This window comes from Pogoniulus pusillus, chromosome 5, assembly GCF_015220805.1.
Source record: "Pogoniulus pusillus isolate bPogPus1 chromosome 5, bPogPus1.pri, whole genome shotgun sequence".
NCBI lineage: Eukaryota > Metazoa > Chordata > Aves > Piciformes > Lybiidae > Pogoniulus > Pogoniulus pusillus.
Genome location: NC_087268.1, coordinates 16,337,354 through 16,365,327, shown reverse-complemented (window position 1 = coordinate 16,365,327; position 27,974 = coordinate 16,337,354). Strand labels below are relative to the sequence as shown.

The 27,974-nt window shown below is 45.4% G+C and overlaps 1 protein-coding gene across 2 annotated transcripts in view; it reads left to right on the top strand.

Annotated features, from left to right (window-relative positions):
* IGSF11 (immunoglobulin superfamily member 11) overlaps positions 1-27,974 on the top strand; it is a 190,279-nt gene that overhangs the window by 1,311 nt on the left and 160,994 nt on the right. The window contains exon 2 of one of the 2 annotated variants that reach the window (XM_064143334.1): positions 2,802-3,009. In XM_064143334.1, coding sequence (XP_063999404.1) covers positions 2,988-3,009 — 22 coding nt within the window. In that variant the 5' untranslated portion in view covers positions 2,802-2,987. Of the gene's footprint in view, positions 1-2,801; positions 3,010-19,861; positions 20,135-27,974 lie in introns of those variants that run through there. The other variant, XM_064143333.1, reaches the window with a different exon arrangement.

The following is a 27,974-nucleotide window of genomic DNA, read 5'->3' as shown; positions in this document are numbered from 1 at the left end:
TCCCACCGCTCTACCTTACCCCAGACTTTGCCTTACATTCAAAGTGAATTTGGAGGGTCAGCGAGGGGGGTTAGGAAGCAGAAGGATTAGTCAGGCAGGTTAGAGAGAGAAGTGCATCTCAAAAATTCCCAGAGAGTGACTCTGTTATCTGTATTTAAGGGAAAGGAAGGTTATATAGCAGTGGATTATCTGAACTGAAATAGGTTCTCCTTGGATGCAGGCCCCAACACAAGGTAGCAGGTCCTGCCACATGATTAGGCTGGCCATGGGATTAACAGGAGCAGAAGCAACAGGACATGAGCAACCTGCCCTAGTGGGAAGTGTCCCTGCCTACAGCAGAGCATTGGACCTGGGTGATCCTTGAGGTCCCTTCCAACCTAGACCATTCTATGATTCTATGATTCCATGATGTTGCAGAGGTAAAGACAGGAGAGAGGGAGAGAAAGAATGAGGGAGAGAAAGAATGAGAGAGAGAGAGAATGTAGCATAGCCTGTGAAGGAAGTGGTCTGTCCCAGGCAAAAAATAGGTTACTGAGTGTCCCAGGTTGAGAATTTGTTTTGGGTTCTAATTCAAATTCCTAGAGACTCTAATAAATTTGATAGACCCAATAACAATTTGTACAGTGTCCTCCCCTCTCCCTCTTCTTTCCCAAAGGAAGGGATTAGATACAGGGAGAGAGAGAGGTAAACACACCTGAATAAATCAATCTCACTCGATTTGGAAGTTAAAAGGAAAAGTTTAACAATGACTTCGAAAGGTATTGGAGGTAGGGAAGTTTACAAAGGATAGGGAAGGGAAAATAGCAAAATACAAAAGGTATAAATACCACCCGAGTTGTATGATGGTGGTGTTGTCTGCCTCGTGGTGTGCTGGTATGCAGGCAGAGATGTGTGTGGAGTATGGTGTGTGGTGAGAGAGAGGGGGGAGAGAGGGACAGGAAGTCCCCCTCCTTTATAGGACAGGAAGTGTGGGGGGGAGTGGGCCAACCATCACCTGGTGGTGTTACCCACCCCTGGGGAGGGGTTAAGACACCTAGGGTCAGGTTCAGGGTTACTCCCCCTGGAGCATCAACCCTATACAGAATTATAGGGTTAAAAATCCTCTGGGGCCTAGAAGACTGTTATTTAATCCCATAATTCTGCTATCTATAAACTCATGGCAAGGCCAGTTTATTTCTTGTTTCCTCCCTGGCTCTGTTGGGCAGGAGCCACTATCATACAAACATGTAAGGAGTAAGCCTGTTTTGGGGCCTACAGAGGCTTGTGTTTAGGCCTGTGAGGAGAGGCTGAGGGAGCTGGGGGTGTGCAGCCTGCAGAAGAGGAGGCTCAGGGCAGACCTCATTGCTGTCTGCAACTACCTGAAGGGAGCCTGTAGCCAGGTGGGGTTGGTCTCTTCTGCCAGGCAACCAGCAACAGAACAAGCGGACACAGCCCCAAGTTGTGCCCCTAGGGGAGGTCCAGACTGGATGTTAGGAGGAAGTTGTTGCCAGAGAGAGTGATTGGCATTGGAATGGGCTGCCCAGGGAGGTGGTGGAGTTGCCATCCCTGGAGGTGTGGAAGCAAAGCCTGGCTGAGGTAGTTAGTGCCATGGACAGGGCTGGGTGCTAGGTTGGACTGGGTGATCTTGGAGGTGTCTTCTGACTTGGCTGATTCTATGATTCTGTGATTCCTATGGCTGGCAGAGGCATGGTGGGGAGGAGGATTCGAGGACTGGGGATTATAGATTCAGTTTTGGGCCAGGGGAAAACTCAAGGGGATTCGCTATGGCTGCTGTATCTGCTTCTGTAATTTCTTTTCTGCATCTCTCCAAATACAATTCTGTGTTTTTTTTCTCCGATTCTAGGGCTTCATTTCTGTCAGCTCTCTTTAAAACCTGTGACAGTGTGCCACACTTTAGGCATAACCAACGTGGTGAGAAAAGCTAGCCATGTTGCAGTTCCTGCTTCCTTTAAGGGAGGGCATTAGCTGCTCTTGCTGTGGGCCCATCTCTCGATGTGAAGTGGCCTAGGGAATGCAGGCTTGAAGTGAGCAGCTACCTGCTTACATCGTGGAAGTGGACCCTGTCAGATGATTGTGAACTGGATGTCAGTCAAAACCCCACGTTACTGTCACTGCACTGCTGCACTGCACTCCTATGAGTAGAGATATAACCTTGCTGTTATATATCTACTTGTAGAACTTGTGAGGCTGTTCTAGGAGCTCTGCTGTGCACCTCTGCATCTCATGCCTTGGGGCTGCTGCTCACTGCACAGTTTGTGCTCTTCTTGTTAGTGATTTAGGAAGTATCACTGCATAAATCATTATGCAGGGAAATAGCTTAGCATCTCTGCCAGGTGTCTGTTTTCCTGTAGTCTTTCCCAGTGTTTCAGAATGGATCGATAATGAGCAGAGAGCTATGCTTGTGTGGAAGCGAGATGCCAGCTCCTTAAGGATTCATTTATTGGGCTGCAGGCCAAGGCATATTCTGCTCCTTGATTGCTTGTTACTCCCTGCATTTACTCAATCCAGTGGGGGAGGCTGTAAATTTTCAGGCCAACAACATGAATGCATTGTTGCACAGTCCTGATTTTCTTACATGTGAGTATCAAGGAATGGGACTAAGAGGAAAGAATGAACAGTGTTTGTCTGAGGAGCATCAAGATCTGCTCTGTGGTTCTGGGCTCCTTCTGGTACAGGTAAGGACTGTGCTCTTGTCTTTTCACAACATCAGGATCCATTTTATGAGCTGTATCTGAAAAAAAATAGTTTGTAGCTGTTTGCCTTTGCTTTCCTAGAGAAAACCAACTGCTTTCTTCTTTCAGGAGAAGGATTCATCCTTGAAGATGACGCCTCTTGGAAATCTTCACAGAACATAGTATCCCTGGTAACTGAAGCTGGTATTTCTATACTCAGAAGAAATCTGTGCCAACTGGGAGTTGAATGAATAGGGAAGGACAACTTCAGAAAAAGATGCCCTGGGCCACTGAAAGTAGGACCAGGACTCCAGGATGTGCAAACCTAATCTTACATGTAAGTAAAGTAAACGTATTCCCAAATTCAGTAGTACCTGCATCATCCTTCAAACAGTGGTATGTCCAGGAAGTCACTTAGACCTCTTCTGTCTTAAACACCTTTTAAGTTGCTTAATTGTGATGCAGGAAGGAGCTGATACTTTGTGTGACCATTTTGTGTGTGTATGTACATGACATAAAGGCATTTTAAGCATAGGGCTGCTTTCCTTGTCAGCTGTGAACCCTCTAGTCTGAAACTGAGTGTGGAGACAGTAGTCACTGTATAGTAGTCACTACACTTGGTTAGAGCCTAGTGTTTGAGGGGGCAAGTGATGATGTGAAAGACCAACCCAGTTCAATGTTCTTCTGATCAAGAGAAAGCTGAGGAAGTAGATTCATCTTAGAAAGCTTGCAGGGAATCTGTGTCTAATCATGAGTAGAAGAGCTGATGAATGTCTAGAACACTTGAGTAGTAAATTGTTGCTAATAAACTGAAGCAGAAGCTGAATCTAGTACTTCAGTTATCTCCTTGTAGAAATGTTTGGGCTGAAAATGACCTTTAAGACCATCACATCTAATTATGTCAGTGTTACTTTGTTGGAGAGTGATTGAGAATAAGCTTATGTGGCATTTCAGTGGTCTCTGGGGTGTTAGCTGTGGGGTTAGGGATGTAGTAATGTGTGCATGAGATGAAGATTTTGACTTGAAATAGGTAGGTTGGACTGGATGATCTTGGAGGTCTCTTCCAGCCTGGTTGATTCTATGATTGAATTCTGTTAGCCTCTGAGAAAACCTGAGTTGGTTAGGATGTCCTGTAACCAATATGAGTTTGTTTTTTCTCTATTAGTTAAATCTTCTTGAGATTGAGTACTGTTGCAATGATGTAGTCTTTAATTCATTACCACATGTGAGAAAGAGTTGAGGCTGAGGAAGATGGACTACTTCAGCTTGGAGAAGAGCAGGCTCATGGGAGCAAACTTTCCCAATGTGCATGAAGAAGTAGGCAAGAGGGAGACTTTTTTAATTTTTTTGCTAAGGATAATTAATGACTGGAATAGGTTGCTCAGAAGTTATGGAATTGGTGTCCTTGTAAGTTTTGAAGACTAGTCAAAGCCCATTCCAGAGTGAATCTGTCCAAGCCACGAGCTGCCAGCTTGGCCAGGAGCTTGTTGTGGCAGACGGTGTCAAAGGCTTTGCTGCAGTCCAGGTAGACTACACCCACAGCCTGCCCCACATTCACCAGGCAGGGAACCTGATCATAAAAGGAGATCAGGTTGGTCAGGCAGGACCTGCCCTTCCTAAACCCATGCTGGCTGGGCCTGATCCCTTGAGCATCCTGTGGGTGCTTTGTGATGGCACTCAAGATGACCTGTTCCATGACCTTGCCTGGCACTGAGGTCAGACTGACAGGTCTGGAATTTTCCAGTTCCACTGTCTGGCCCTTCTTGTGGATGGGCACCACACTGGCAGCTTCCAGTCTTTAGGGACCTCTCCAGTGAGCCAGGACTGTTGATAAATGATGGAGAGTGGCTTGGCCAGCTCATCTGCCACCTCCCTCAGCACCCTAGGATGGATCCTATCCAGTCCCATGGACTTATAAGGATCCAAGTGGCTCAGCAGGTCCCTTACTTCTTCCTCCTGGATTACAGGGAGACTCTATTGGTCCCTGACTCCATCTGCCAGCTCAGGAGGCCAGTTGCCCTGAGGACAACCTGTCCCACTATTGAAGATTGAGGCAAAGAAGATGTTAAGTACTTCTGCCTGGAATCTCTTGACAGAAATATGCAATGTGAAGGAAAACATTTTTGGTAAAAATTAAGTTGAAAAACTTGTGTTTGATCTCTGATCAGTTTTATATGAGTCTAGAGAGCATAAATAATGCTCAGGGTGGTAACTAGGACTTCCCAACATTATTTCAGATTCAGATTCCAGTTGTGCTGCAGGGCCCACTGGTAATTAAGCCCCCCATAGGCTGGTGCAGTGCATGTGTTTGAAGAATGTGCAGATGGAGAAAAAAGTGAATTTATAATTAAAGGCTTAATTTAGCTCAATTGACTTGAAACTGTGCTAGCAAACCAAAAAACTCAATTTGATTAAAAAAAAAAAAAAAAAGCCTGTTCCTCTATAGTTCTTCAGCAGGATTTGAAGGACATCCTCTCTCTGGCTGCCCAACACTCAACTGTTACTACCTTGTGTCCTTTTTTGGGAGCTTCCTGTTTTCAAAAAGGGCAGTCTCAGTCTCATAGAGGATAGAGAAATGCAGACATGGTGTGATAACAAAGGCCTTCAAAGAGGACAGAGAATACATTACAGAGGAGAACAAGCAGAGGGTGATGAGAAAAGAGATGCGAGAGAATAATGTAGACCTCATCTCCTGGGCTGCCCAGGGAGGTGGTGGAGGCACCGTCCCTGGGGGTCTTCAAGAAAAGACTGGATGAGGCACTTAGTGCCATGGTCTAGTTGATTGGATAGGGCAGGGTGATAGGTTGGACTGGATGATCTTGGAGGTCTCTTCCAACCTGGTTGATTCTATGATTCCATTCATAGCTCACCAGTGGTCAGGTGAAAAAAAAACCAAAAAACAAAGGATATGAGAGCTGTGTTAAACCAGTATTAAAGAAAAGAAGAAAGAAAAAAAAACCCAAAATCCAATATTTGTAAAGATTTTCCTTATATAGTAAATCTGGATGCAGTGTGGATTTGCAGGTCAAGGAAGGAGTAAGATGTAAAATGTTGCTAGAAAACATATAAGCCGAACTCCATATGGGCCTTAGATGGAGGAGGAAGAACAGATTACCCCTGTGTTCCTCCCTGCAAAGAGAAAGAAGGCATGTTTGCCAGGAAGCAAGGAAAATAATTTCAGCTCAGACATTTTCCAGATCATAGTCTTTATTTTTTTCTCCTCTGATAACTGGACCTAGGCAAATATTTATTTGGCTAGACTTAAGATTTCAATTAGACTTGCTGTAGTTTTTGGGTTCATGTACAAGATTCCAACCACAGTGATTCTTAGTGATGAGATGTGCTGAGGGATTTGGTTTAGTCAAGGACTTGTCAGTGTGAAACTAATGATTGGACTCCATGATCTTTGTGATGGTTTGGGCTCTTACCCGCCCCCTCACACTTTGTATTTGCCCCAGCTAACTCAGATGGACCCTGGGAATATAGATGAAGCAATTTATTTACAGCTAGCAGAATTTACAAGCAGCTATTTACAATATATACAGTTATATACAATTATATACAGAAATATACAAAGGATAAACAATACAAAAGCACAACTCCCCTCCCAGAAACCTGAGTCCCCAGGAGGGGCTCTCAAACCACCCCAACACCTCCCCCGGCCCTCTCAACCTTACCCCAGTTCTCAGGAAGAAGAGAGGTGCAGCCAAGAGGTTAGGGAGCAAGGTTAGTGGCAGCAGGGTTAATGAGATGTGACCAGGTCTGAAGGCAAAGGCAGAAGAAGAAAAAAAATGGAGAAAGTTTTACTTCTTCTTCCTGTCATTCTCAGTGTAACTGTGAGAGAAGGAGACACCATGTTTTCATTCCACTGCCTGTTATCAAGTTCTTTTACCAAAACATTCCAGCTTGCTTCTAACTAGCACAATCTTGAAGGGCTTTTCCAATCTAAGAAATCCTGTGATTCTGTGATCTGTTTCTATATTGTCTATAGCAAGAATTTGAGTGCAACAGTAGTGCTCAGCATGTGGGGGCATTCAAAAATTAAAATGATGTGTCCTTGGTCTCAGCTTTGTGTTCTCTGGCATGAGACATTCTCCTGCTCTTCTAACTTGTATTCCATGAGACAAAGCTCGCTGAATGGTAGAGACTTTTAGACATTATCTAGTCCAACCTCCCTGCTAAAGCAGGTTCCTCTAGAGTGGGTTAGAATCATATAGAATCAGTCAGGGTTGGAAGGCACCACAAGGAACATCTAGTTCCAACCCCCCTGCCATGCCCAGGGACACCCTACCCTAGAGCAGGCTGCTCATAGCCTCATCCAGCCTGGCCTTAAACACCTTCAGGCATGGGGCCTCAACCACCTCCCTGGGCAACTAATTCCAGGCTCTCACCACTCTCATGCTCAACAACTTCCTCCTCACAGCCTGTCTGAATCTCCCCACCTCCAGCTTTGCTCCATTCCCCCTAGTCCTGTCACTCCCTGACAGCCTCAGAAGTCCCTCCCCAGCCCTTTTGTAGCCCCCTTCAGATACTGGAAGGCCACAGGAAGGTCACCTTGGAGCCTCATCTTCTCCAGACTGAACAGCCCCAACTCCTTCAGTCTGTCCTCATAGCAGAGCTGCCTCAGCCCTCTGATCGTCCTCATGGCCCTTCTCTGAACACGCTCCAGCATCTCCACATCCCTCTTGTAATGGGGGCTCCAGAACTGGATGCAGTGGGATCTCAGCAGAGCAGAGTAGAGAGGGAGAATCACCTCCCTTGACCTGATGGCCACACTTCTCCTGATGCAGCCCAGGATCTGGTTGGCTTTCTGGGCTGCAGATGCAAACTGCTGGTTCATGTTGAGCTTCTCATCAACAAGCACCCCCAGGTTGTGCAGGAATGCATCCAGGCAGGCTTTGAAAATCTCCAGAGAAGAAGACTTCACAACCTTTCTGGAAAGCCCCAGTCTGGGGCTTCAGCACCCTCAAAGGAAAGAATTATTTCCTTAAATTTAGGTGAAACTTCCAGTGCTCTTGTTTGTGCCTGTTGCCTTTTGTCCTATTTCTGGGCACCACTGGAAAAAGTCCAGCCCCATCCTTCTGGTCTCCTCCTTTTAGATATTGATAAACACTGAGAAGATTGCCTCTCAGTCTTTTCCAGGCTGAAGAACTTCAGGACTCTCAGCCTCTGCTTGTCAAGAGAGGTACTCCAGTCTCCTCACTTTTGTGGCCCTCCATTGGAGGCTCTTCAGTAACTCCCTGTCCCTTTTGAACTGGGGATCCCAGAACTGGACACAATACAATATGTTTTCCACCAGGGCAAAGGAGAACGTCCTTTTACCTGTTGACCACACTCTTCTTAAGGTACCCCAGAATACCATTGGCCTTATTGACCAAAGAGGGCTTATCTTGTGATGTTTGCTGGAGAAATTAGCAAGTGAGAGAAACCATACACTGCTGTCTGTGTTCAGGGCTCTGGGCAACCTAATCTAGTTGGGGATGCCTCTGCTGACTGCAGAGGAAGTCGGGCTGGATGTCCTATGGAGGTCATAGAATTAGAATCATAGAATCATAATCATAGAATCAACCAGCTTGGAAGAGACCTCCAAGACCATCCAGTCCAACCTAGCACCCAACCCTGTCCAATCAACTAGACCATGGCACTAAATGCCTTATCCAGTCTTTTCTTGAACACTTCCGGGGATGGTGACTCCACCACCTCCCTGGGCAGCCCATTCCAATGGGAAATCATTCTCTCTGGGACGAACTTCCTCCTACACCTCCCCTGGTACAACTTGAGACTGTGTCCCCTTGTTCTGTTGCTGCTGCCTGGGAGAAGAGACCAACCCCCACCAATCCAGACCATTCTGTGATTCTGTGTGCTGTCTGGGGGCAAGCAAACATTCAAATTGCTGCTTTTGCTAGTCCACTTCTCTGCTCAGGGCACTACTTGTTGCACCTTTATTTCCTATCTTTTATAGTGAGAAGGATCCTGCTACAGTTCCTGGAGACTTGACTTTGGCAGGCAGTGGCTATACTCAGTCTTGGCTGTGCTGCAGCAACAGCTACAAAGCCCAGAAATGCTTTTGTTGGTGTGACCCATTCTATCCCAGATCATTTTGCTAAGACAAGCAAAAAAGGGAACTGATGTAGTGGATTTTGTACTGCTGAGTGAGGCACCTTGCTGAGACCACTGCTCTCATTTCTCATACTGGAACCGTATTGTTGTTGAAAGCATTCATTGCCATTCACCTTTAGGAGTTTAATTTGCATAATCATTTTTTCTTGCAAGGCTTCAAAATTGGCTGATCTGGACTCTTCACTTCAAAATACCTTCACTGTGCTTTTCAATATGCACACAATGCTGCAAGCTAGAACAAAACGATCTTGTTGTGTTACCATAGAGATATCCAGGGTCCAAGAAGGGTTCCTGCTTGAAATCAGACTGTTAAAGGGACAAGGGGCTGTTAAAATTTGATGGAGGGCTTAATCCTTGACCAGGCACTGGTAATAAATTAGTGCCATGAGGGTGAAATGAACTGGCAGTCTCAATGTAGAGCTTACAGACAGTGCTCTTCAGTCCAACTGATCCAAAAGGTTGTTGTCTTGGTAGATTTAGGAAAGAAAAAGAAGGAGGGGGAGGGGAGTGGACGGTCCAAGAGATTCATCTGAAAATGTTAAATCACTTTACATTTTAACTTCATTTTCCTCCTCCTTTTTGATTTGAGTGCTAATTAAGAAGCTTTCCTTTGCACTTAGACAACTCAACTTTGCTTTTTAAGCATACATTTTTTAAGCACCACTAAATGAAGGCAGGGATGGCAGAAGGCACAGGGCTGACCACTCTGCTCTGGGAACTGAAGTCCTGCATTCACAATTAAACACAAATAATGGAACTATAGCTGCATTCCTGCATCGACCTGGAGAAAGCGTAGTTTGGACTGAGGGGACACTACCTTCCATGAGCTCATTGAAGTTTTTTTCTAGTGTTGGTGCTGTAATTGCCAGTTTTGATGAGCATTCTGTGCAATGGAGGGAAAAGAAAACGTCTTGCTATGTACATAAGGGGAAGGAAAAAAATTGCTTGGGAGTAGGTTCAGCAACAAAATGTTCTGGCAGTATTGTCTTTGCATGGACCACCACTGTCTGGACTTCTTATGTGAGCATCAAAAGGTTTCTTACAAACCCTAGTTGCCAACTTTCTTAAAAGCTCTAGTGCAAAATGGAGAGAGAAAGAGACACTGTACTGTTGCCCATATTAGTGGATGCTGGAATTATAATCCCTAAATGTGTATTTGAGAGACTATTGGTGAACATGTTTTGAAATCTTACTTTCAGTAATTGTGTGACCGTGGTGGGAAATGCAAATCTGCCTTGTGCTGTACATGGAGCTACTCTTTTTCTCCCCAGCACTGTCTTAGGATGTCCTGGCTCTGGAGTGTGGAAAGGGCAAAGTCCAACCCTTCCTGCTCTTCCAAAGTCAGCCCTGATGACCACCTTCTTCTGGCTTAAAATTCTGGCCCTAAATGGGCTCACCTGACAGTTGTTTCATTATGTATCGAGTGTGGTAAGGTGACTAAGTAAAAGTAGTTCTGCTCTCTCTTTTCTGTGAAACAAACCCTTTCTGGCCCAGGCTAATGTGAGTTATGCACACCCTGCCCTGCGTGGGAAGCCATGGCATATTGTGCCAAAGCAGCATGTTTAGCAGAGCTAAATTTATGCGCATCTGAGATGCCATTAACTCCTCAGGCACCATGTACTCTGACAAATACTCTGTGGCCCTTGGCTAACACTGAGCAATGACAGGCAATACTGTCAATAATAGCTTGGAAACTTGCATTCCTGTCAGCAGTGATTTATAGGCTGGTTTAAACTCCTTCCAGAACAGGTGAAGGGAAGATCAGCTGGCATGGTCTCAGAGCAGTTTCCCAGCAGCATGGCAAATGCTGCTACAAAGAGAGGTTTGAGTCTGAAGTGGAGTATGGTCAAGTAAAAGTGTTAATGAGCAGGTTGTGTAAAAGTGCAAGCTTAGGTTTTATTCTTATGCTACTGTATTCTTACAATGCTTCTGAACAGAAGAACTTCATTTGTTGCCATGTGGTTGCCACGAATATGGATGATCAACCCCTGGGATGTGTTTGGCTCCCTGTGTTGGAGGATCAAGCCAGACCCAGGAAATGCTGGGCACTTGTTCCATAAAAATGCTGACAGACAGAGACGAGATACACCCTCTACAAAATTTGGCACTTCAGTATGGTGGTAATAACTACGTTTGTGCTTTATATATAGGTGGGAAACCTTGCCCTTTAGGCCAGTAATATATATACTGCCCCTCATCACTGCGTGAGTCACCTGCCTCATCCATTAATACATTGCCCTGCATGTACCAAAGACCTGAGCTCTCTCCTGTCTCAGTCCAGCAGAGATGATTTGCTCAGCTGCAGAGTAACAGACAAAATTGTCCCCAAGCCAGGCAACCCTCTTGAACTGGAAACAGCCATGAGGGTGCTACAGAGGTACTGGCATTGCTCTATGGACTCGACAAAGTTGGGAGTTGCTGAATGTGAAAGTCTCTGCCTTGTGCTCTCCATTCTGTGCTGTGTGTCTCAGAGGATTTCACCCTTACCTGGGCTATCCCTAGCCTTTCTAGATACCTGACTGGATGGATTAAAAGCAGGTTTTTGGTGGGTTGGTTTGTTTGTTTGTTTGGGTTTTTTTTTAATGTTTAGGTTTGGATTTGCTTTTTTTCTCCAAATTGGTAATACAGACACCATTAGTGACACCAGGATTAAGGAAAGTGGCCATAGACCCATGAACAAAAGGATTTTAGCTTCTTGTTTTCCTGGACTATTTATTAAATATTACTCCTCGTAGGAGAAAGCAAGCAACTGGGCCCAGTCCTGTTCAATATCTTTATTGGTGATCTAGACCAGGGGATTGAGTCCAGCATTAGTAAGTTTGCAGATGACACCAAGCTAGGAGCAGGTGTGGATCTGAGGAGGGTAGGAGAGCCCTGCAGAGGGACCTTGCCAGGCTGGATAGGTGGATAGAGGCCAATGGGATGAGAATGAATAAGACCAAGTGCAGGGTTCTGCACTTTGGCCACAAACAACCCCAAGCAGTGCTACAGGCTGGGGACAGAGTGGCTGGAGAGCAGCCAAGAAGAAAGAGACCTGGGAGTACTGGTAGATAGCACCTGAACACTAGAACTGGTAGATAGTAGCAGTGTGCCCAGGTGGCCAAGAGAGTCAATGGCATCCTGGCCTGGATCAGGAAGAGTGTGGCCAGTAGGACAAGGGAAGTTATTCTTCCCCTGTACTCAGCACTGGTCAGGCCACACCTTGAGTGCTGTGTCCAGTTCTGGGCTCCTCAATTCAAGAGAGATGTTGAGATACTGGAACATGTCCAGAGAAGGGCAACAAAGCTGTTGAGGGGCCTGGAGCACAGCCCTGTGAGGAGAGGCTGAGGGAGCTGGGGGTGTTTAGGCTGGAGAAGAGGAGGCTGAGGGCAGACCTCATTGTTGTCTCCAACTACCTGAAGGGAGGCTGTAGCCAGGTGGGGGTTGGTCTCTTCTGCCAGTCAAGCAGCAACAGAACAAGGGGACAGAGTCTCAATTTGTGGCAGGGGAGGTCTAGGCTGGATGTTAGGAGGAAGTTCTTCCCAGAGAGAGAGTGGTTTCCATTGGAGTGGGCTGCCCAGGGAGGTGGTGGAGTCTCTACCCCTGGAGGTGTTGAGGAAAAGCCTGACGCAGCACTTAGTGCCATGGTCTAGTTGGCTGGGCAGGGCTGGGTGCTAGGTTGGACTGGATGATCTTGGAGGTCTCTTCCAACCTGGTTGATTCTATGATTCTGTGATTCTAACTGGCTGAAAAACATTGTATGGTTGCTAGTTGCCAACGAACAGGAAACAGTTAAGAAATGCAGAAAGCTGCAATATCTTTTATTGGACCAGTGGATGTAATAAAGAAAAAAAAAAAAAGAGATGAGTTTTCAAGCATGGAAAACCTTCTTCAGGTCAATGTGCCCAAAAGCATGTTGCTATTTTTCAGCTACATCAGCTGGTCTAATAAAAATTACTGCTTTGCTGTAGAAGTTATTGCACCTCACATATCTTTAGACCATCACAGCAGTACGGCTACTAAACAAGATTCTTGAAGACCCATTTTGTATCACAACAGTGGGAATATGTCTATGTGAGTCTTAATTTTAGTGTATTTCTTCTCAATTTTGTCATGTATTTATTTTCTGTCACAGCTATGTGTAATAAATTCTTTCAGCAGCTCTGGGGGGAAAAAAAAGAGAGAAGAGTGATTGATTTCCATTTTCTGAGCTTTATAGGGTGTGCTACTTAGAAGAGTTGTCATTACCACCATTTGTTGGTGTTTAGTGGAAGATTTAATTCACCTACTGTAATCATTTGAAGAAATCTGTTGATGTACAATTTAGGAAGTTATTATGTAAATGGCAGCACTGCAAAATGCTTTTGTGTGGATGCAGCATCCACCATTTGCTATCAAGAGTGGCAATGTGTACCTGATGGGGTACAATGGCCAGTTATTAACCACAGCAAGAACAGTGTGTCTAAGGTAAAGGTCTGGTTGAAGCCTTGAGGGGGAGCAATTTGTTCCAAACAGGTCTGTATGAACAGGATTTGGGGGAATGGAGTAAAAAAGATGAAGGATTTCAAAATGTTGAATAAAAATATTTATTGTTGTTGCTCATGTGAATACGAGGTCTCTAGGCAAGAGGAGAGAATTTGCTTTTACTGTGGGAGCAGCCAGGGAAAACCCAGAAGATGCAGGAAAGATGGAGTGACTTGACAGGATTGTGGACTAGTTCAGAGTGCATTGGGATGCTCCAGAGTGGTCAGAAATCACAGCGATGCGGTGCAGTGGAACGAAATTATTCCGCATGCTACTGAGGAAAGGAGCACCTTGTAGTGCACTAAGCAAAGCTGGTGTATCATAGTATCATAGTATCATCAGGGTTGGAAGAGACCTCACAGATCATCAAGTCCAACCCTGTACCACAGAGCTCAAGGCTAGACCATGACACCAAGTGCCACGTCCAATCCTGCCTTGAACAGCCCCAGGGACAGCGACTCCACCACCTCCCCGGGCAGCCCATTCCAGTGTCCAATGACTCTCTCAGTGAAGAACTTTCTCCTCACCTCCAGCCTAAATTTCCCCTGGCACAGCCTGAGGCTGTATCCTCTCGTTCTGGTGCTGGCCACCTGAGAGAAGAGAGCAACCTCCTCCTGGCCACAACCACCCCTCAGGTAGTTGTAGACAGCAATAAGGTCACCCCTGAGCCTCCTCTTCTCCAGGCTAAACAATCCCAGCTCCCTCAGCCTCTCCTCGTAGGGCTGTGATCAAGGCCTCTCACCAGCCTCGTCGCCCTTCTCTGGACATGCTCAAGCATCTCAATGTCCCTTCTAAACTGGGGGGCCCAGAACTGAACACAGTACTCAAGGTGTGGTCTAACCAGTGCAGAGTACAGGGGCAGAATGCCCTCCCTGCTCCTGCTGACCACACCATTCCTGATGCAGGCCAGGATGCCACTGGCTCTCTTGGCCACCTGGGCACACTGCTGGCTCATGTTCAGGCAGGTATCAATCAGCACCTCCAGATCCTTCTCTGTTTGGCTGCTCTCCAGCCACTCCGACCCCAGCCTGTATCTCTGCATGGGGTTGTTGTGGCCAAAGTGCAGCACCCTGCACTTGGAGCTATTGAACGCCATCCCATTGGACTCTGCCCATCTGTCCAGGATACTACATGCCTGTGATAAAGAAACCAGACAAACCAGTGTGCTCCTGCGGGTGGAAAAGTCTATAGGAAGCAGTACCTTAGCTCAGCTGCTGGGATCTTGCAAAGCTTGGCTGTGCGGTTCCCATCTGATGAAGTGAGGACAGGCAGAAACTGCTTTCAAGGTGTGCATCAAAGTGGCCTTAGAGAAAGAAACTGTGTAGTGTCCTACTTTGGCACTGAGATGTTTGAAAGTACGCCTAATCCAGCTGGGTTTCCATGGACACATCCACTCCTGCCATCTGCTATTGAAGGAGTACAGAAACTTGCCTGTTATCTTGAGAGCTGGTTTCACTCAAATAGTCGTGAAATCTCACTACGAGGTGGATATGCAAGCAGAGCTCAGAGCCATGGCAGCCATCAGGTTATCCTGACCAGCACATAGGCAGCCTTTGCCCAAAACCCTGCATTGGCAATGTGTCAGACTGCACCTGACTCTGGACAGAGAGCAGACAAGAGTAGCTAGTGAATACCTACCTCTCCCAGATCTGAAGCTCCTGCTGATTCCCATTCACAGGCTCCCAAACTCACAAACCTTTGTACCTGGGACAGTATCCCCATCCCTGTGACCAGGAGAGAAAAAAACTATCTCCTGAAATAGATGAATTATCAAGTATCACTCTTTCTTCTGGTTTATGACATCTGCTTTGTATATGCATATTTTAGTATGCATATGCATATTTTAGTAAAATCTAGGGGTTAGGGTTTTGTTATTGGAAAGGTAAAGAGACAGTTAATTGGATGTATCTCTGAAGGTCTGTCATATTTCTTCTTGGATAGGATTAAACCAGTTCAATTTGCAAACTCTATTTCTTCTGTCAAAAGGAGATAACCAATCCACAGACTGGAGTTATTAATGATCAACTGAGTGAATTTTATCCATCTTTTTATATCTTGGAAGGACACTTCACTGAAGCTGATTTTCATCAATTTGTAAACAATGTCACCTTCAATAAATTCCTACCTGACAATAGATAACCCAGTAACAAGCTGAGACACAGCAAAGGTGATGTAAGTGTTGGCATCTATTGTTACTCTTGAACCTGGCTGCATCCTCGCTGGTTTGTTTTGTATTGGAGTTTTTATGAGCCATGTCAAGGTGGGGAAATGAAAGGAAGGGGGGAAAAAAGAAAAGGAAGGGGAAAAAAAGGAAGAAAAAAAAAGAGGAAAAGAAAAGAAGGGGGGGGGGGGGGGGGGTGCAAGAAAAGGAAGGGGAAAAAAAGAAAAGAAAAAAAAGAGGAAAAGAAAAAAAAAAGAGGAAAAAAAAAAAGCCAGCATAGTCCTGGGAAGGAAAAAAAAAAAAAAAAGACTTCAAATTTAATTTGGAAAGACACTTTTCTCTGTGACATGAGAATTGCATTACTTATCATAATTCTTTCAAAAGAAAAACCAATGAGGAGTGGTTTTGTTTTTCTTGTTCTGTCCTTACCTAGCCTAGCATGCTGGCCATTCAGTTTAAGGATCCCCTGTCTGCTCACATGCATTATGTTAGCACAAGTCGGTCTTGCAGTGGTCACCTGCCAGCATCTAATGCCTGGAATATCACATATTTTCTCTATTAGCAGCATGCTATTCAATCAGTGCCAGGGAAGAGGTATAGGCATTCACTGGTAGGAAAACAGACTGCTGGGAGCAGCAAATATGTGTCCACTCCTAGCTCTAGCACCCACCCATCTGGAGTGTTCTGTAGTCACTGAATAAATGGTTGGCACAAACCTAATATTTTGGGGAAGGCTCAAGGGCAGCTCAAGTAGAAATTCAGAGTTCCAGGAACAATATCTCCCTGTCCACATCCTTTCTGTACAATCTGCAAGCTATTTTTGGAAGTGGTGGTAAGGTGGAGGGGGAGCCAGGGTGAGAGGACTGACTGGTGCATCTGAAGATTATTATTCCCTGTGGCTGCTCCATCCTTCTGGAGCGTGGCCACAGATTGTTCTTGCAGTTGCTGCAAGAAGCAGCTAAAGCCACTTGCTGTGTCACTGTATTATGCAGGTATGACACAGTATCTGCTGTGATGACCGGATTCTAAAGGTGATTAAAATACTCTCTGCTCCCACCATCTTGGGTCAGAAGAGAGTCACCTGGGTCCTTTCTGAGCACAGATGCTTTCTCTGACCACCAGGCTCTTGATTCACATTATGCTCACTGTGCTTTTTAGGAAGCACATTAATTCATCCACTGTACAGGGCAAACTGATCTTTGCTGTTTACCTGCCAGCTGATGCACAGCAGGACGCGCAATGAACAGTCCAAGGCAAGCTGGGGTGGCATTTGCCAAATGCAGTGTGTCCTTCTATTAAAAAACACACTTATTTCCATTAGGTCAAGGTAGCTTCCAGTTCTTGGCAGATCAGGAAAGCAGTGCAGCAGTCCTAGCGAGAATGTGCAAGATTTGTTGTTTTGACTTGGTTTGTCTTTGTGTGTTTTCATCTCTGGAAGTTACCTGAAAGAGTAAGTGTAATGGCAGGCCACCTTGCTCAATGTACTCTGTTGTCTCTGGCCTTGTCTTTGGAGCAGGTTATGTTTTGCAAGAAACATTCATGGGCTTTCTTTTTAGCTAGGAGTGTAAGCATACACACTGTGTTCCTCCAGATGATTATTATATGCACCCAGTGAGGGCAGGGGTCTTCTGGAGCTGCTTCTGATCAATAAGAACATGATGTTCCTCTGTTCTTGTTCTGGATGAAAAATATAGCAGGTCAGCTGAAGGAAAAGGAAACAATCTGAAGGAGTCTGAGAAAACTGGTCCCCGTATTGCTGGAGAATGAGTGAAACAGCTGGGCTATGACTCTCTCTTCAGTGCTTTTCTGAAGTGTTATGCTTCAGCTTCTTGAGCCTTTGCCAAGAACTGGCTCCTTAATGAAGCAAAACTCTTTCAGCCTGGCTGCCTATGGTAGGTCTGGAGTGGAGGGTGTTTTGCAAGAGTGCTAGACTTGTGAAACTGTCCACATTGTCAGGTTTGATGCACAAAGATATGCAATAGGCACCTGACAGGCCTGAAAAGAGACTGGGGACATATTCCCTGAGTTACGATGTTGCCTTCTCACCCCACTGTACCACCACTCATTGAATGAAATTCCAACCTATGTGGGAGTCAGCAGGAGTTTTTCTGCCTGATAAGGGCAGGTCAACTGCTTCTCCTCATTGGAAAAAAGAAGAACTGTTTTCTTTTTCAGTAGAACCAAGAAAATCAGTAAACTTAAATTGCTGGGGTGACTTTTTTACCTAGCCTTCAGGTAGAAGGGTGCCAAAGCTTGATACTGGGCAAGGTGGAGCTTAATCTGGGCTGTTTAGATGATTTCCAACTTAACTGTTTCATAGGCACCAACTTACCCTTTACATGTTGTTTGAAGTCACTTCCGTTCTACTACCCCAGATGATTTCCTTGTCATCTTCACTCCCAGGTGCAACTCCCCCTTTCTCAGTGGGAGTGCAATCACAAAGAGGTTCAGTGCAGGTTTCGAGGAAAGCAAGGAGGCAGAAAGCTGAAAGGGGCTGAGCAAGAGGATAGGCTGGCCACAGGGATGCTCTCAGGGCCTCTGGCTATGAAGGAAGAGGTTTCACAAGGTGAATTGGCTTCCTGTGAGGTGCAAAGGCTGCATTCTATGCTTTAGTGGGGAGAAATTTGTGTAAGGGAATGAAGCAATTGCACAGAATTGTTGCAGGATTTCCCTAGCTAAACCACTGATCTTCCCAAAGCAAAACTAAGACGGTCAGACTTGGACAGGGAACTAGCCATGGGCAAGGAGGCAATCTGTGCAAGCTGGGCGTCTTCAAGAAAAGACTGGATGAGGCACTTAGTGCCATGGTCTAGTTGATTGGTTAGGGCTGGGTGATAGGTTGGACTGGATGATCTTGGAGGTCTCTTCCAACCTGGTTAATTCTATGATTCTATGATTCTATGATTCTCTCTGGTTTGATTCTCACATAGGATGACCATCCTAAATTTGTAAAGGGCTCCTTTCCTCCCCTCCTGTGTGCACACTGTACTCGTGTGCTGGATTTTGATTGATTTTTCTGTGTTAGCCTTAAGGACTGCAATTACTTAAGCTCATGACCCAAAATGACACAACTTGTTGATGGTTCATGTGTTACATAGTATTGCAGGGCCCCAACTCCAACAGCTGTCTTCAGAGATACTTTGGTCCCATTTTGTTGTTGCTGTGTGCTGAATGTTCCTGTCTCCCCCTTTCTTGAATAGCAGAATTAGGGTGGCTCCTACCTTTGAGCAGCAAGCCAACAGTGCTTATACCATGTCCTGCAGCAGTGCTGCATCCCAGATAATTTGTTGTGTGCTACCACTCTTCATGTGGCTGTAAGCAAGCCCTGGAGAGAAGCAGCCCCCACACTGCTGTAGTGATTGATGGGCTGAGGTAAACAGTATGAGGTGCAATACAGCCAAGTGCTGGGTCCAACAACCCCATGAATGAATACTACAGGCTTGGGGCAGAGTGGCTGGAAAGCTGCCCAGCAGAAAAGGACCTAGGGATGCTAGCTGACAGCTAGCTGAACAGGAGCCAGCATCTGCACGGGTGGGCAAGAAGGCTAGCAGGAGTCTGTCTGATGTCAGGGATAGTGTGACCAGCAGGGCCAGTGAAGTAATTGACCCCTGTACTCAGCACGGGTGAGCATCTTTCAGTTTTGGGACCCTCAGTACAGGAGGGACATTTTGATGCTAGAGCAGGTCCAGAGAAGGGTAACAAAGCTGGTGAAAGGTATAAGGAATAGGTCTTGTGTAGATCAGCCTAGGGAACTGAAGTTGTTTAGTCTGGAGAAAAGGAGACTGAGGGGAGACCTAGCTCTACAACTGCCCGGAAGGTTTTAGTGAGGGGAGTGTTGCTTTCTTCTGCCTAGTAACATGCGATAGGATGAAAGGAAATGTCCTCAACTTGCACCAGGAGAGGTTTAGATTGGATATTAGGAGAAAGTTCTTCACTGAAAGGTTTCTCAAACACTGGAACAGGTTTCCCACGGAGGCAGTTGATTCCTCACCCTTTGGAGGTGTTTAGTAGATGCAGAGATGTGATGCTGAAGGGCATGGTTCAGCGCAATACTTGGTAGAGTCAGATAATGGTTTGGCTCGATGATCTTAAGGGTCTTTTCTAGCTCAAAGGACTCTGAGCTGAAGAAGGTGTTAGAAGATGCCATCTTCAGCCTGTGCAAGACCACAACTCCTCACTAACCTGTGCGGCATCCCTGCGGATGCAGCGGCACCGGGTTGGAGGCGGGTGGTGATGGTGTCGGAAATCCCCCCAATTTGTGGTTGGCCCCTACAGAGAAGGAGGGTGCTGGGACCGTGCCGCCGTGCGCCGGGACGGGACGCTCGGTGCCGTGCGGGGGGGTGACAGCCGCAGCCCGGCGGGTTGCGGGGGCTGCTCGGGGCCGCCAGGCTGCGCTCTCGGGCTGGCCGCCGGTGCCTGCCGCCCTCCCCGGGCGGGCGAGCGGGGCTTGGGGTACGGCGGAGCCTCGCCGTGAGCGGGCGGTCCCGGGACGGCGGCGGTGGCGGCGGCACCACCATTAACGGTGGTGGCGGTGACGGCGGCACCTGCGGCTGCGGGGAAAGGCAGGGCTCGGCGGCCCGCTCTGCGCCCCTTGCCCGGCCCGGCATGACGCGGCTGAGCCCCGGAGGCGGCGGGAGGTGGGTGCCGGTAGCCCTGGCCGTGCTTCTGGCCCTGCGAGGTGAGTGCTGGGTGGGTGGAAACGGAGCGTGGTACCCACTGACGGGGCATCGGCGTGGGGTGGGCGCCCGGGGGGGATGGGGCGGGCGGGGACGCACTCGCCTCGTCTTCCCCGGGCGCCCACCCCACGCCGATGCCCCGGTGGGGAAGTTTTGGTCGTGGTCCCTCTGGTGATGCTCGGAAATGCGGCGGCGGGTGAGCGCTTTTGCAGGGCAGGCGTGGGGAAGGAGCGCTGCTCCGCTCGGTTCCTATTTGCTGCTTCCCCTGCACCAGCCTTCTTACTATTGTCATTAATTTATTTTAGTGTATTTTTCCTTACGGTGCTGCAAAACTTGCTTTAAACTGGGCTTCAGGTCGTGCTCGGTGATGTCAGGGCCTAACCCCTTGATAAGCTTACCTGGGTGGAAAAACTCTCATCTATCCTTCAGGCCCTGAGGCAGCAGGGAACTTTCTGCAGAGATAGTGACAGGCTGCCAGGAACCCTCTGTGTCCCCCGGGGTCCCCCCCTGCCTCCTCTTCCCAGGCGGGTACCTTCAGCTCTAAGATAAGAGCCTACCCCTGGGGGATGTGGAGAGACCCAAGCCACTCCATCACCTGCTGCTCCCAGAAGCCCTTCCAAAATAAGGTGTGTACCCAGTCCTCTCTTTGGAGAGGAAATAAATTGCATGTGACAGATGCTACTCACATCACTTAGTGCATTGCTGGAGAGTACCAGGAGATGCTGTGAGAAGGGCAACAGAAGAAACTGCAAAGCACAGAACGTTCAGACTCATCTGTTGATCAGGTGGCAATGCCTTCTTTCAAGTCATGCCAAACTTCAGAGCAGGTCTCCTTAGTTGTATTTTACTGAGGCCTACAAGGTGATTTTCTTAATGTCTACTCTTTTATACAAGAGGTCCATGAAATAGTTTTTGCTCGGCAGTGAGCAGTGCACAGCCATCTGGGCATTGTTGCTGGTCACCTTCTTGGCCAGGAAACTGAGAAACCTGCTGGAGGTAATCCCTGAGAGCGGGAGCACAGTAAGAAATTATGGGCTTTCCCACAAATACCAGAGACATCTCAGCAAGCTCTGGATGAAACTTCTGTAATGTCAGGATCCAGATGGAGTCTGCTGTTTGGGTGATGGTGCCTGGCTCTCTTTGCCCTGCATGGTGCAGCAGGCCATTCTATGACCTGCCAAGAAATAAGCCTTGTGATGGACAAGGTGAATTTCTCACAGATGCCTCAGCACCCTGAGCCCCATCCTTGGAAGACATTTGTGAGTCTGAGTCCTATGCATTAAGTGGAAATTTCACCTGCAGATGAGATGAATGATGGAGAAAAACACGTATTAGCATTCGACTGTAAGAAGTAATTTTAGCTCTTTCACACTTAATGCTACTTGTTTACTTTTTGAACTTTTTCAGTTTGAAAAGTGAGTTAAATGACTCTCAGGTTCTCAATGCCACAGTTTTGCAATTGCAGGCATTGCCACAGGAAGTTACTGTGCCTACTGCAGTTAGATGCATGCAAGCGATGAAGCATTTCTGTTGTGTGATATCCTTTCAAAACCAGAACAGTAACCAGATTTAAGGTTAAAATTAAAGAGGTGTTTTAATTGTCTATTTAAGCAAGGAGATTGACTCCTATTAATTTTGGTTTTGAGGGCATGTGGGGACAATGACGATGGAGACAACAAGGCACAGAAATGCACCTTTCCCTGAAATATTTGTCTGGGATGCTTTTTTCTTGTGCTTTCATTTAAGGTTTAGAGATTTATCTGGATGAACCTTGTCTGATTTTTTACTTCTTTTTTTGTCTTATGAAAAGTTTTTTACAAGACATTGGTAGATGAAAATAGCAGTGGTGCAGTTGCTTCTCTGTTAAAAAGTACAAAAATATTTTCAGTGGTTCTTGAATTTGAAAAGAAAATCTCCACAAGGCATAAGGAACAGACACTGATGAAAGTGGGTATAAAGATGAGAGAGGTTTTTTATTTCCTGAACATTTGCAGAAGATCAGTAAGTGTAATTCTGCTCTGGATTGCCAGGGCTGGTTAGGAAGAGTGATTTATTTATTTATTTTATTGTTTTTTTTTCTTCCCTTCTGTGAGGCTTTAGACTTGTTTAGAGGATATGAAAGAAAAACAGGATCACAGGATCATTACAGGATGTTAGGGGTTGGAAGGGACCCAAGGAGATCATCGAGTCCAACCCCTCTGCCAGAGCAGGACAATACTATCTAACACAGATCACAGAGGAACACATCCAGACAGGCCTTGAAAGGCTCCAGGGAAGGAGACTCCACAACCTCTCTGGGGAGCCTGCTCCAGTGCTCTGTGACCCTTACAGTAAAGACGTTCCCCCTTGTGTTGAGGTGGAACCTCTTGTGCTGCAACCTACACCCATTGCTGCTTGTCCTATCCCAGGGAGCAAGTGAGACAATGGGGACATGTGCAAAGCAGACTCTAAATGAAAGGTGTAACTTTTAAAAGTTAAAGGAGCAGAAGCTTTAAGAGTGTTATTCAGCAAAAGTACTTAATGCCAAATAAATGAAAAGTAGTGGGGGGGAAAAAGGCCCCTGGAGGTAATTTTTCCATTCTCTCACTTTATGCCTGTGATAAAATGCAGTCAGACTTTATAGTAAGTGCCAATCAAGTGTTATAGTTCTCATTTTCTTACGTTGTTTTGCAATCTGTAGAATAGCAATGATTTTTTTTCTCTCTCCCTTTTGTAATTATTTTCAGCCAGGCACAGGTGATTGCATTCTTTGGGACTGTAAAACCCCTGTTTAATGCTCCTGGGGCAGGGGCAGCATCTATGTTTCCCCTCTAAAGCATTATGGCTGTAATAACTTTTGTGAAAACAGTATTTTTTTCAGGTTCCCTAGAGAAGTTTAAGGGAAGATGGCCGGGAATTCTGTTTAGAGCTTTGAAACCAAACCTGTGCTCACAAATCAATCCTGCTACATAGCTAGAAATAGCATCCTGCAAATTGTCAGATGTGTTAGAAATTACACATTGGGTACTGCTAAACTGCAGAACCAGTTTTGGGAGGTTTTTTTGACTGCATGATGCTTGAATCCTGTGACATTGTATTGCAACAGGTGCAACGCCAGCACTTTAGTCTGTTGCAGCTGGATCTTGCAAGATCATGGTAGGGGATGTGTGTGTGCCTGGCAGTGTTGCATTAACGCAAAAGCTGGTCTGCACCTCCTCACACAGGTTGATCTTTCCAGTCCTCACCTGAAGTCACCTTTCTGCCAGTCTGAGGTTATCCCAGATGAAACAGAGCATTTAACTTCTGGCCTTGCAGCACCCTTGTGCTTGCCTACTTATCCTTCCCAGCCCTGCACCAAGCTGTCAGCCTTAAACAGAGGTGACTGTAGCAGGCCCTCACTCCTCCCTTCCATGCCTATGCATTTTTATTTTGCTATTTTTCTTGTCTTTATTATTATATTATTATTATCTTTTAACAGATTGCCGTTTGTGTCAAGCTGTGTGGTTTTGTGACGTGTAGATAAATCATTTTGCTCGTGACCTGACCTTGGTCCCCAGCAGTAGGCTCAGATGCATTAACTACTTTTTGTGTCTCTGAAGTGGGCGTCCTTTCCTTATTTTGGAAATGGGTTCTTTAAGTTTTGGTATTGCCTAAACCCCAATTTTCTTTTGAAAGTCTCCCTTCTCCAAGAGATACCAAAGTGCCTCTGGAGCAGCTATATTTAGCTGCTCAGTAGTAATATGGATGTACAAAATATGGTATAAACAACTCATTAAGTAACTTAGAAATTATTTTTTCCTGCCTTTTCTGGGGAGATGTTTCTGTTATATTAAGGATGGGGAAAGTGAGGCTTAGAATCAGAGAGGCATCATGACCCAGTGAAGGTCAGCTGGTAGTAGTCTTGAGTGTCTTGGTCCAGACCCCCAACCACAGGAGAATGCTTAAATTTATGCAGCAGGTTAAGGAACACTGTAATGGTACTCCTTAGGGATGTTCACTACTAAATTGTGGTGAGTCATCTATATTTAGCAGGATGCTACTATTATTGTGCTTTTTAAGTAAAGTGCTTTTAACACAGTTTGTTTCAAGGAGAAGTGCATGCACTGAAAATCTGTTCTTTGTAGTTTTCTGTTTGTGGAGCATTAATGCTGCCTTCCCTTTTGTAAGTGTTCAGAGGGAAATTTAGCTCCTGGTTGTTTAATAGACAGCAGTATAACAAAGACAGTTCCCTGGTTACTACTGCCTTGTGTTTGCACAGTCATTTGCGAACAGTGGCTAATTGAGAGTCTCCAAACTTACTTCATGAGGGCAGTCAGTTTGATTTATAGCATGGAAAACTGAAATGTACTGAGATGAAATGATTTGCTTGCTGTCAGGTAGGACATCTGCCCAGTTTCTCCTTTAGAGGAGTCGCAGTTGCAGGGCTCCTAGTATATGCCACTTCACTTTTCTCTTGCAGATAGTTCATGTCCTATGCACCAGGGAGAAAGCACAATATTATTAATTATGCACAGTGAGCTATTGTGGAGAGGGTTTTGTTTGTTTGTTTGCTTGCTTGCTTTTGTTTTTTTGTTTTGTTCTGTTGTTTGTTTGATTGTTTTTTTTTTTCATTCATTCCCTGTATGCTTTCACCTCTGGTTTTGGAGGTCACTTGTGACTATTCTGGCTTCTACCTTTTTTTTTTTTTTTTTTCTTCCCATTACTTGAGCTGGACTGAGGACAAATGCTCTGTTTCATCAGGATTGAGGAATTTGGCTTCACTCTGAATGCAAATAGAAGTTAAATGCTTTGATGGTTTCGAAAGGAAATTGTGGAGATACATTCCACCATAGGACAACCAATCTTGTTTCTTTGTGGAAATGTATTATAATACAAGAAAACAGTCTAAGCAAAAATATTTTGATCTGCAAAGTAAAATAATTCTTAAATAGGGTGTTTCTGTATTTTTGACAATTGCCCCCCCCCCCCCCCCCCCCCAACTTTTCTTTTGCAAGATATTTATGATTTTACAAAACATGCTACCTTTGCTAAGGTTTGGTTTAGTGAAGTATCTACAGCAAAAGCCTGAGTGGTTGGCATTTTTTATTTCTACAGAGCATTTAAAACCAAGAGTCATTTAAAAAACGACTTTCAGCAATTGATAGAATCTCTCACTGTCTCTGGCCAATATTTTTTTGCCATCTGCACACATGTATGCAAATACCACATACATATATGTGGCACTGCCCTGCGTGCCTTTTCTTTGTTCATCACACTGTGGAGTACTGCATTAAAAGAAGCAGAATAAGGCATGCAGACTAAGACAGGTTTCTATTTGTGAAATACAGCTGCTCTTCAATTATTTTTGTTTTCCCTTTTCTGGAATCAGATCTGGACTAGCAAATCAAGCTCAGCCTCTTATAACTTATGCATGTGCGGAGCCAGAGCTCTTCTCTCAGAAGCACATCAGAATTTGTGCATTTGCATAGTGGCATGAATTTAATTTCAGGTGTAATTTTGGTACTAGATTGATCAGGTTGCTTATTTAGGGATATAAACTTATGCTTTCTTTTTCTTCTTTTTTTTTTTTTTTTTTTGTTTTTTTCCTCACATCCTTGTGAGTCCACCTAGATAAGTGAACATCAACTAGATAGCATTTCACGAGCCATCACCAGGAAGAAGCTAGTTTCTGAATTCATCCTAGTTATGTCTGGACTTTGGTTTTATTCAAAATGCTAAGACAAAGAATGTCATTTTGTGTGTGGGACAACACACTGTTTGCAGGGTGTGGTAAGTTTCTGCAACAGCCTAAGCATCACTGGGTCAGGTCAGGCTGATGGTCTGTAGTGGATTTGTCAGTGCTGGATGCTTCAATAAGGGGTGATGGACTGGATGATCCTAGTGGTCCTTTGCAACCATAGCAATTCATAGTGATGAGAGGTTGTGCTGAGGGATTTGGTTTAGTCAAGGACTTGTCAGTGTGAAACTAATGATTGCACTCCATGATCTTGAAGGGCTTTTCCAATCTAAGAAATTCTGTGATTCTGTGGTTCTGTGATTCTGTGAATCCGTAATGAAATTCCCCTCAGTGATCAATTGGTATCAAGCCTTTAACCAACAGGTGTCTGATGCTAGGCAAATGCTAAAGGTTGCCCTTATTGCTCTGGACTTCAAAGCCTACTCAAGCCAATTATTTCTTCATTTCACAGGATGTCCATGCTCCACTTCCTTGTCATAACACAGTCATGTAGAATCGTAAAATCATTTCAGTTGAAAAAGACCTTTAACATCAACTCCAATTGTTACCTAACTCTGCTGAGTCTGGTGCCAAACTGTGTCACTCACTACTATATACCGTATCTCTCTGTCTTTTAAACACCTTCAGGGATGGGGATTCAGCCATCTCTCTGGGCAACCTATGCCAGGGTTTGTGAACCCTTTCAGTGAGGAACTTTTTCCTAATAATCAATCTAAACCTCCTGGTGCAACCTGAGATTGTTTCCTCTCATTCTATCACTTGTTACCTGGGAGAAGAGACCAACCCCCACCTCAGTAAAACCTGCTTTTAAGCAGTTGTGGGGAGGGAGATGGCCTTCTCTCAGCCTCTTTTCCCCAGACTAGACAATCTCAGCTCTCCCAGCTGCTCTTAATAAGACCTGTTCTCTGGTCCCACCACCAGCTTTGCCCTTCTCTGGACACTCTCCAGGTATTTCTTCTACTAATGTAAAGCAAATAATGTCCTTTCTCTCTCGTTTTCTCAGGGAAGCTCTTTCCACTTGCAAAGGGACCAATACAAAATTTCCAGGTGCAAGACTGAGCTGAGGTACTCCCATCTTGCATCTTCTTCAGTTATCAGGGGGAAGTTCTTGTGCAGTCCTGCTGGGCACCTCCAAGGCATCATGGGCTAGCCTGATTCAGCTCTTCCCTTGCCTGTAATATTAACGGTGTCTGCCAGGAGTAAGGTTGGTACACCCTCTCTGCAAGCCCGCTGTGGAGATTGCTTCCTAATCCTCACTAATTAGAAGTTGGCTAATGCCTAGGAGCATGAGAGTGTGGTGCTGCTGTGCTTTATTTTTTTTCTCCTTTTCCTATTCCCTTTTCTCTTTCTACCTGTTTCTATCTGTGGATGTTCTCAGTATCCTTATAAATGCACGGGTGATTTCTGCTGAGCTCTTGACTTTACAATAACATGGGCTAATCATTTCTGGTAGTTAATTATGTATTATGTAGAATAAGCAGAAAAACTAGAAACCAGAAAGGAGAGGGGATAGTCATAAGTTTCCTTAAGTCTGGTCACATATCCTGCTCTTCCATTGCATGGAACAACCTTTTTTCTTTCTCTTAAAAACAAACCCAACTGACTAACAACAAACAACAAGACCAGAACTCCAGCTAACAAGTTAAACAAAGAAACACCCCACACACCCCCAGCAAACAAACAAACCCCAAACTCTCAAAACCCCGCAAGCAAAACTGAACAAAATAACCCAAACCAAGCCAAACCAACAAAACCCCAAGCCCCAAAACATAAAAACATCTGGTTTATTTTAAACTAATTAATTTCTAGATTAAATTGTCCCAGTCTCAACTGTGCTTGACCAGTTGTTGGCTGGTGAACGGTGAATTCTTTCTGTGCCCTCTGTAATTTCAGGTGAGGCACCCAAAACAAAGCACAGCAATTCCAGCTGAGGCTGTGCTGCCGGTGTTCACAGTGGCATTTTAATACTTCCAGCATCCTATTCAGCTTCTGCCTGTCTACATCCTAACAGCTTGCTTCCTTTTTTGACCATGGTTGTCTGTTGAACAGATGTTTTCATTGAGCCCTTCACAGTCATACCAAGATATTTTCCTCAAGTGATTACATTTGAATTAGAGCCCCACAGT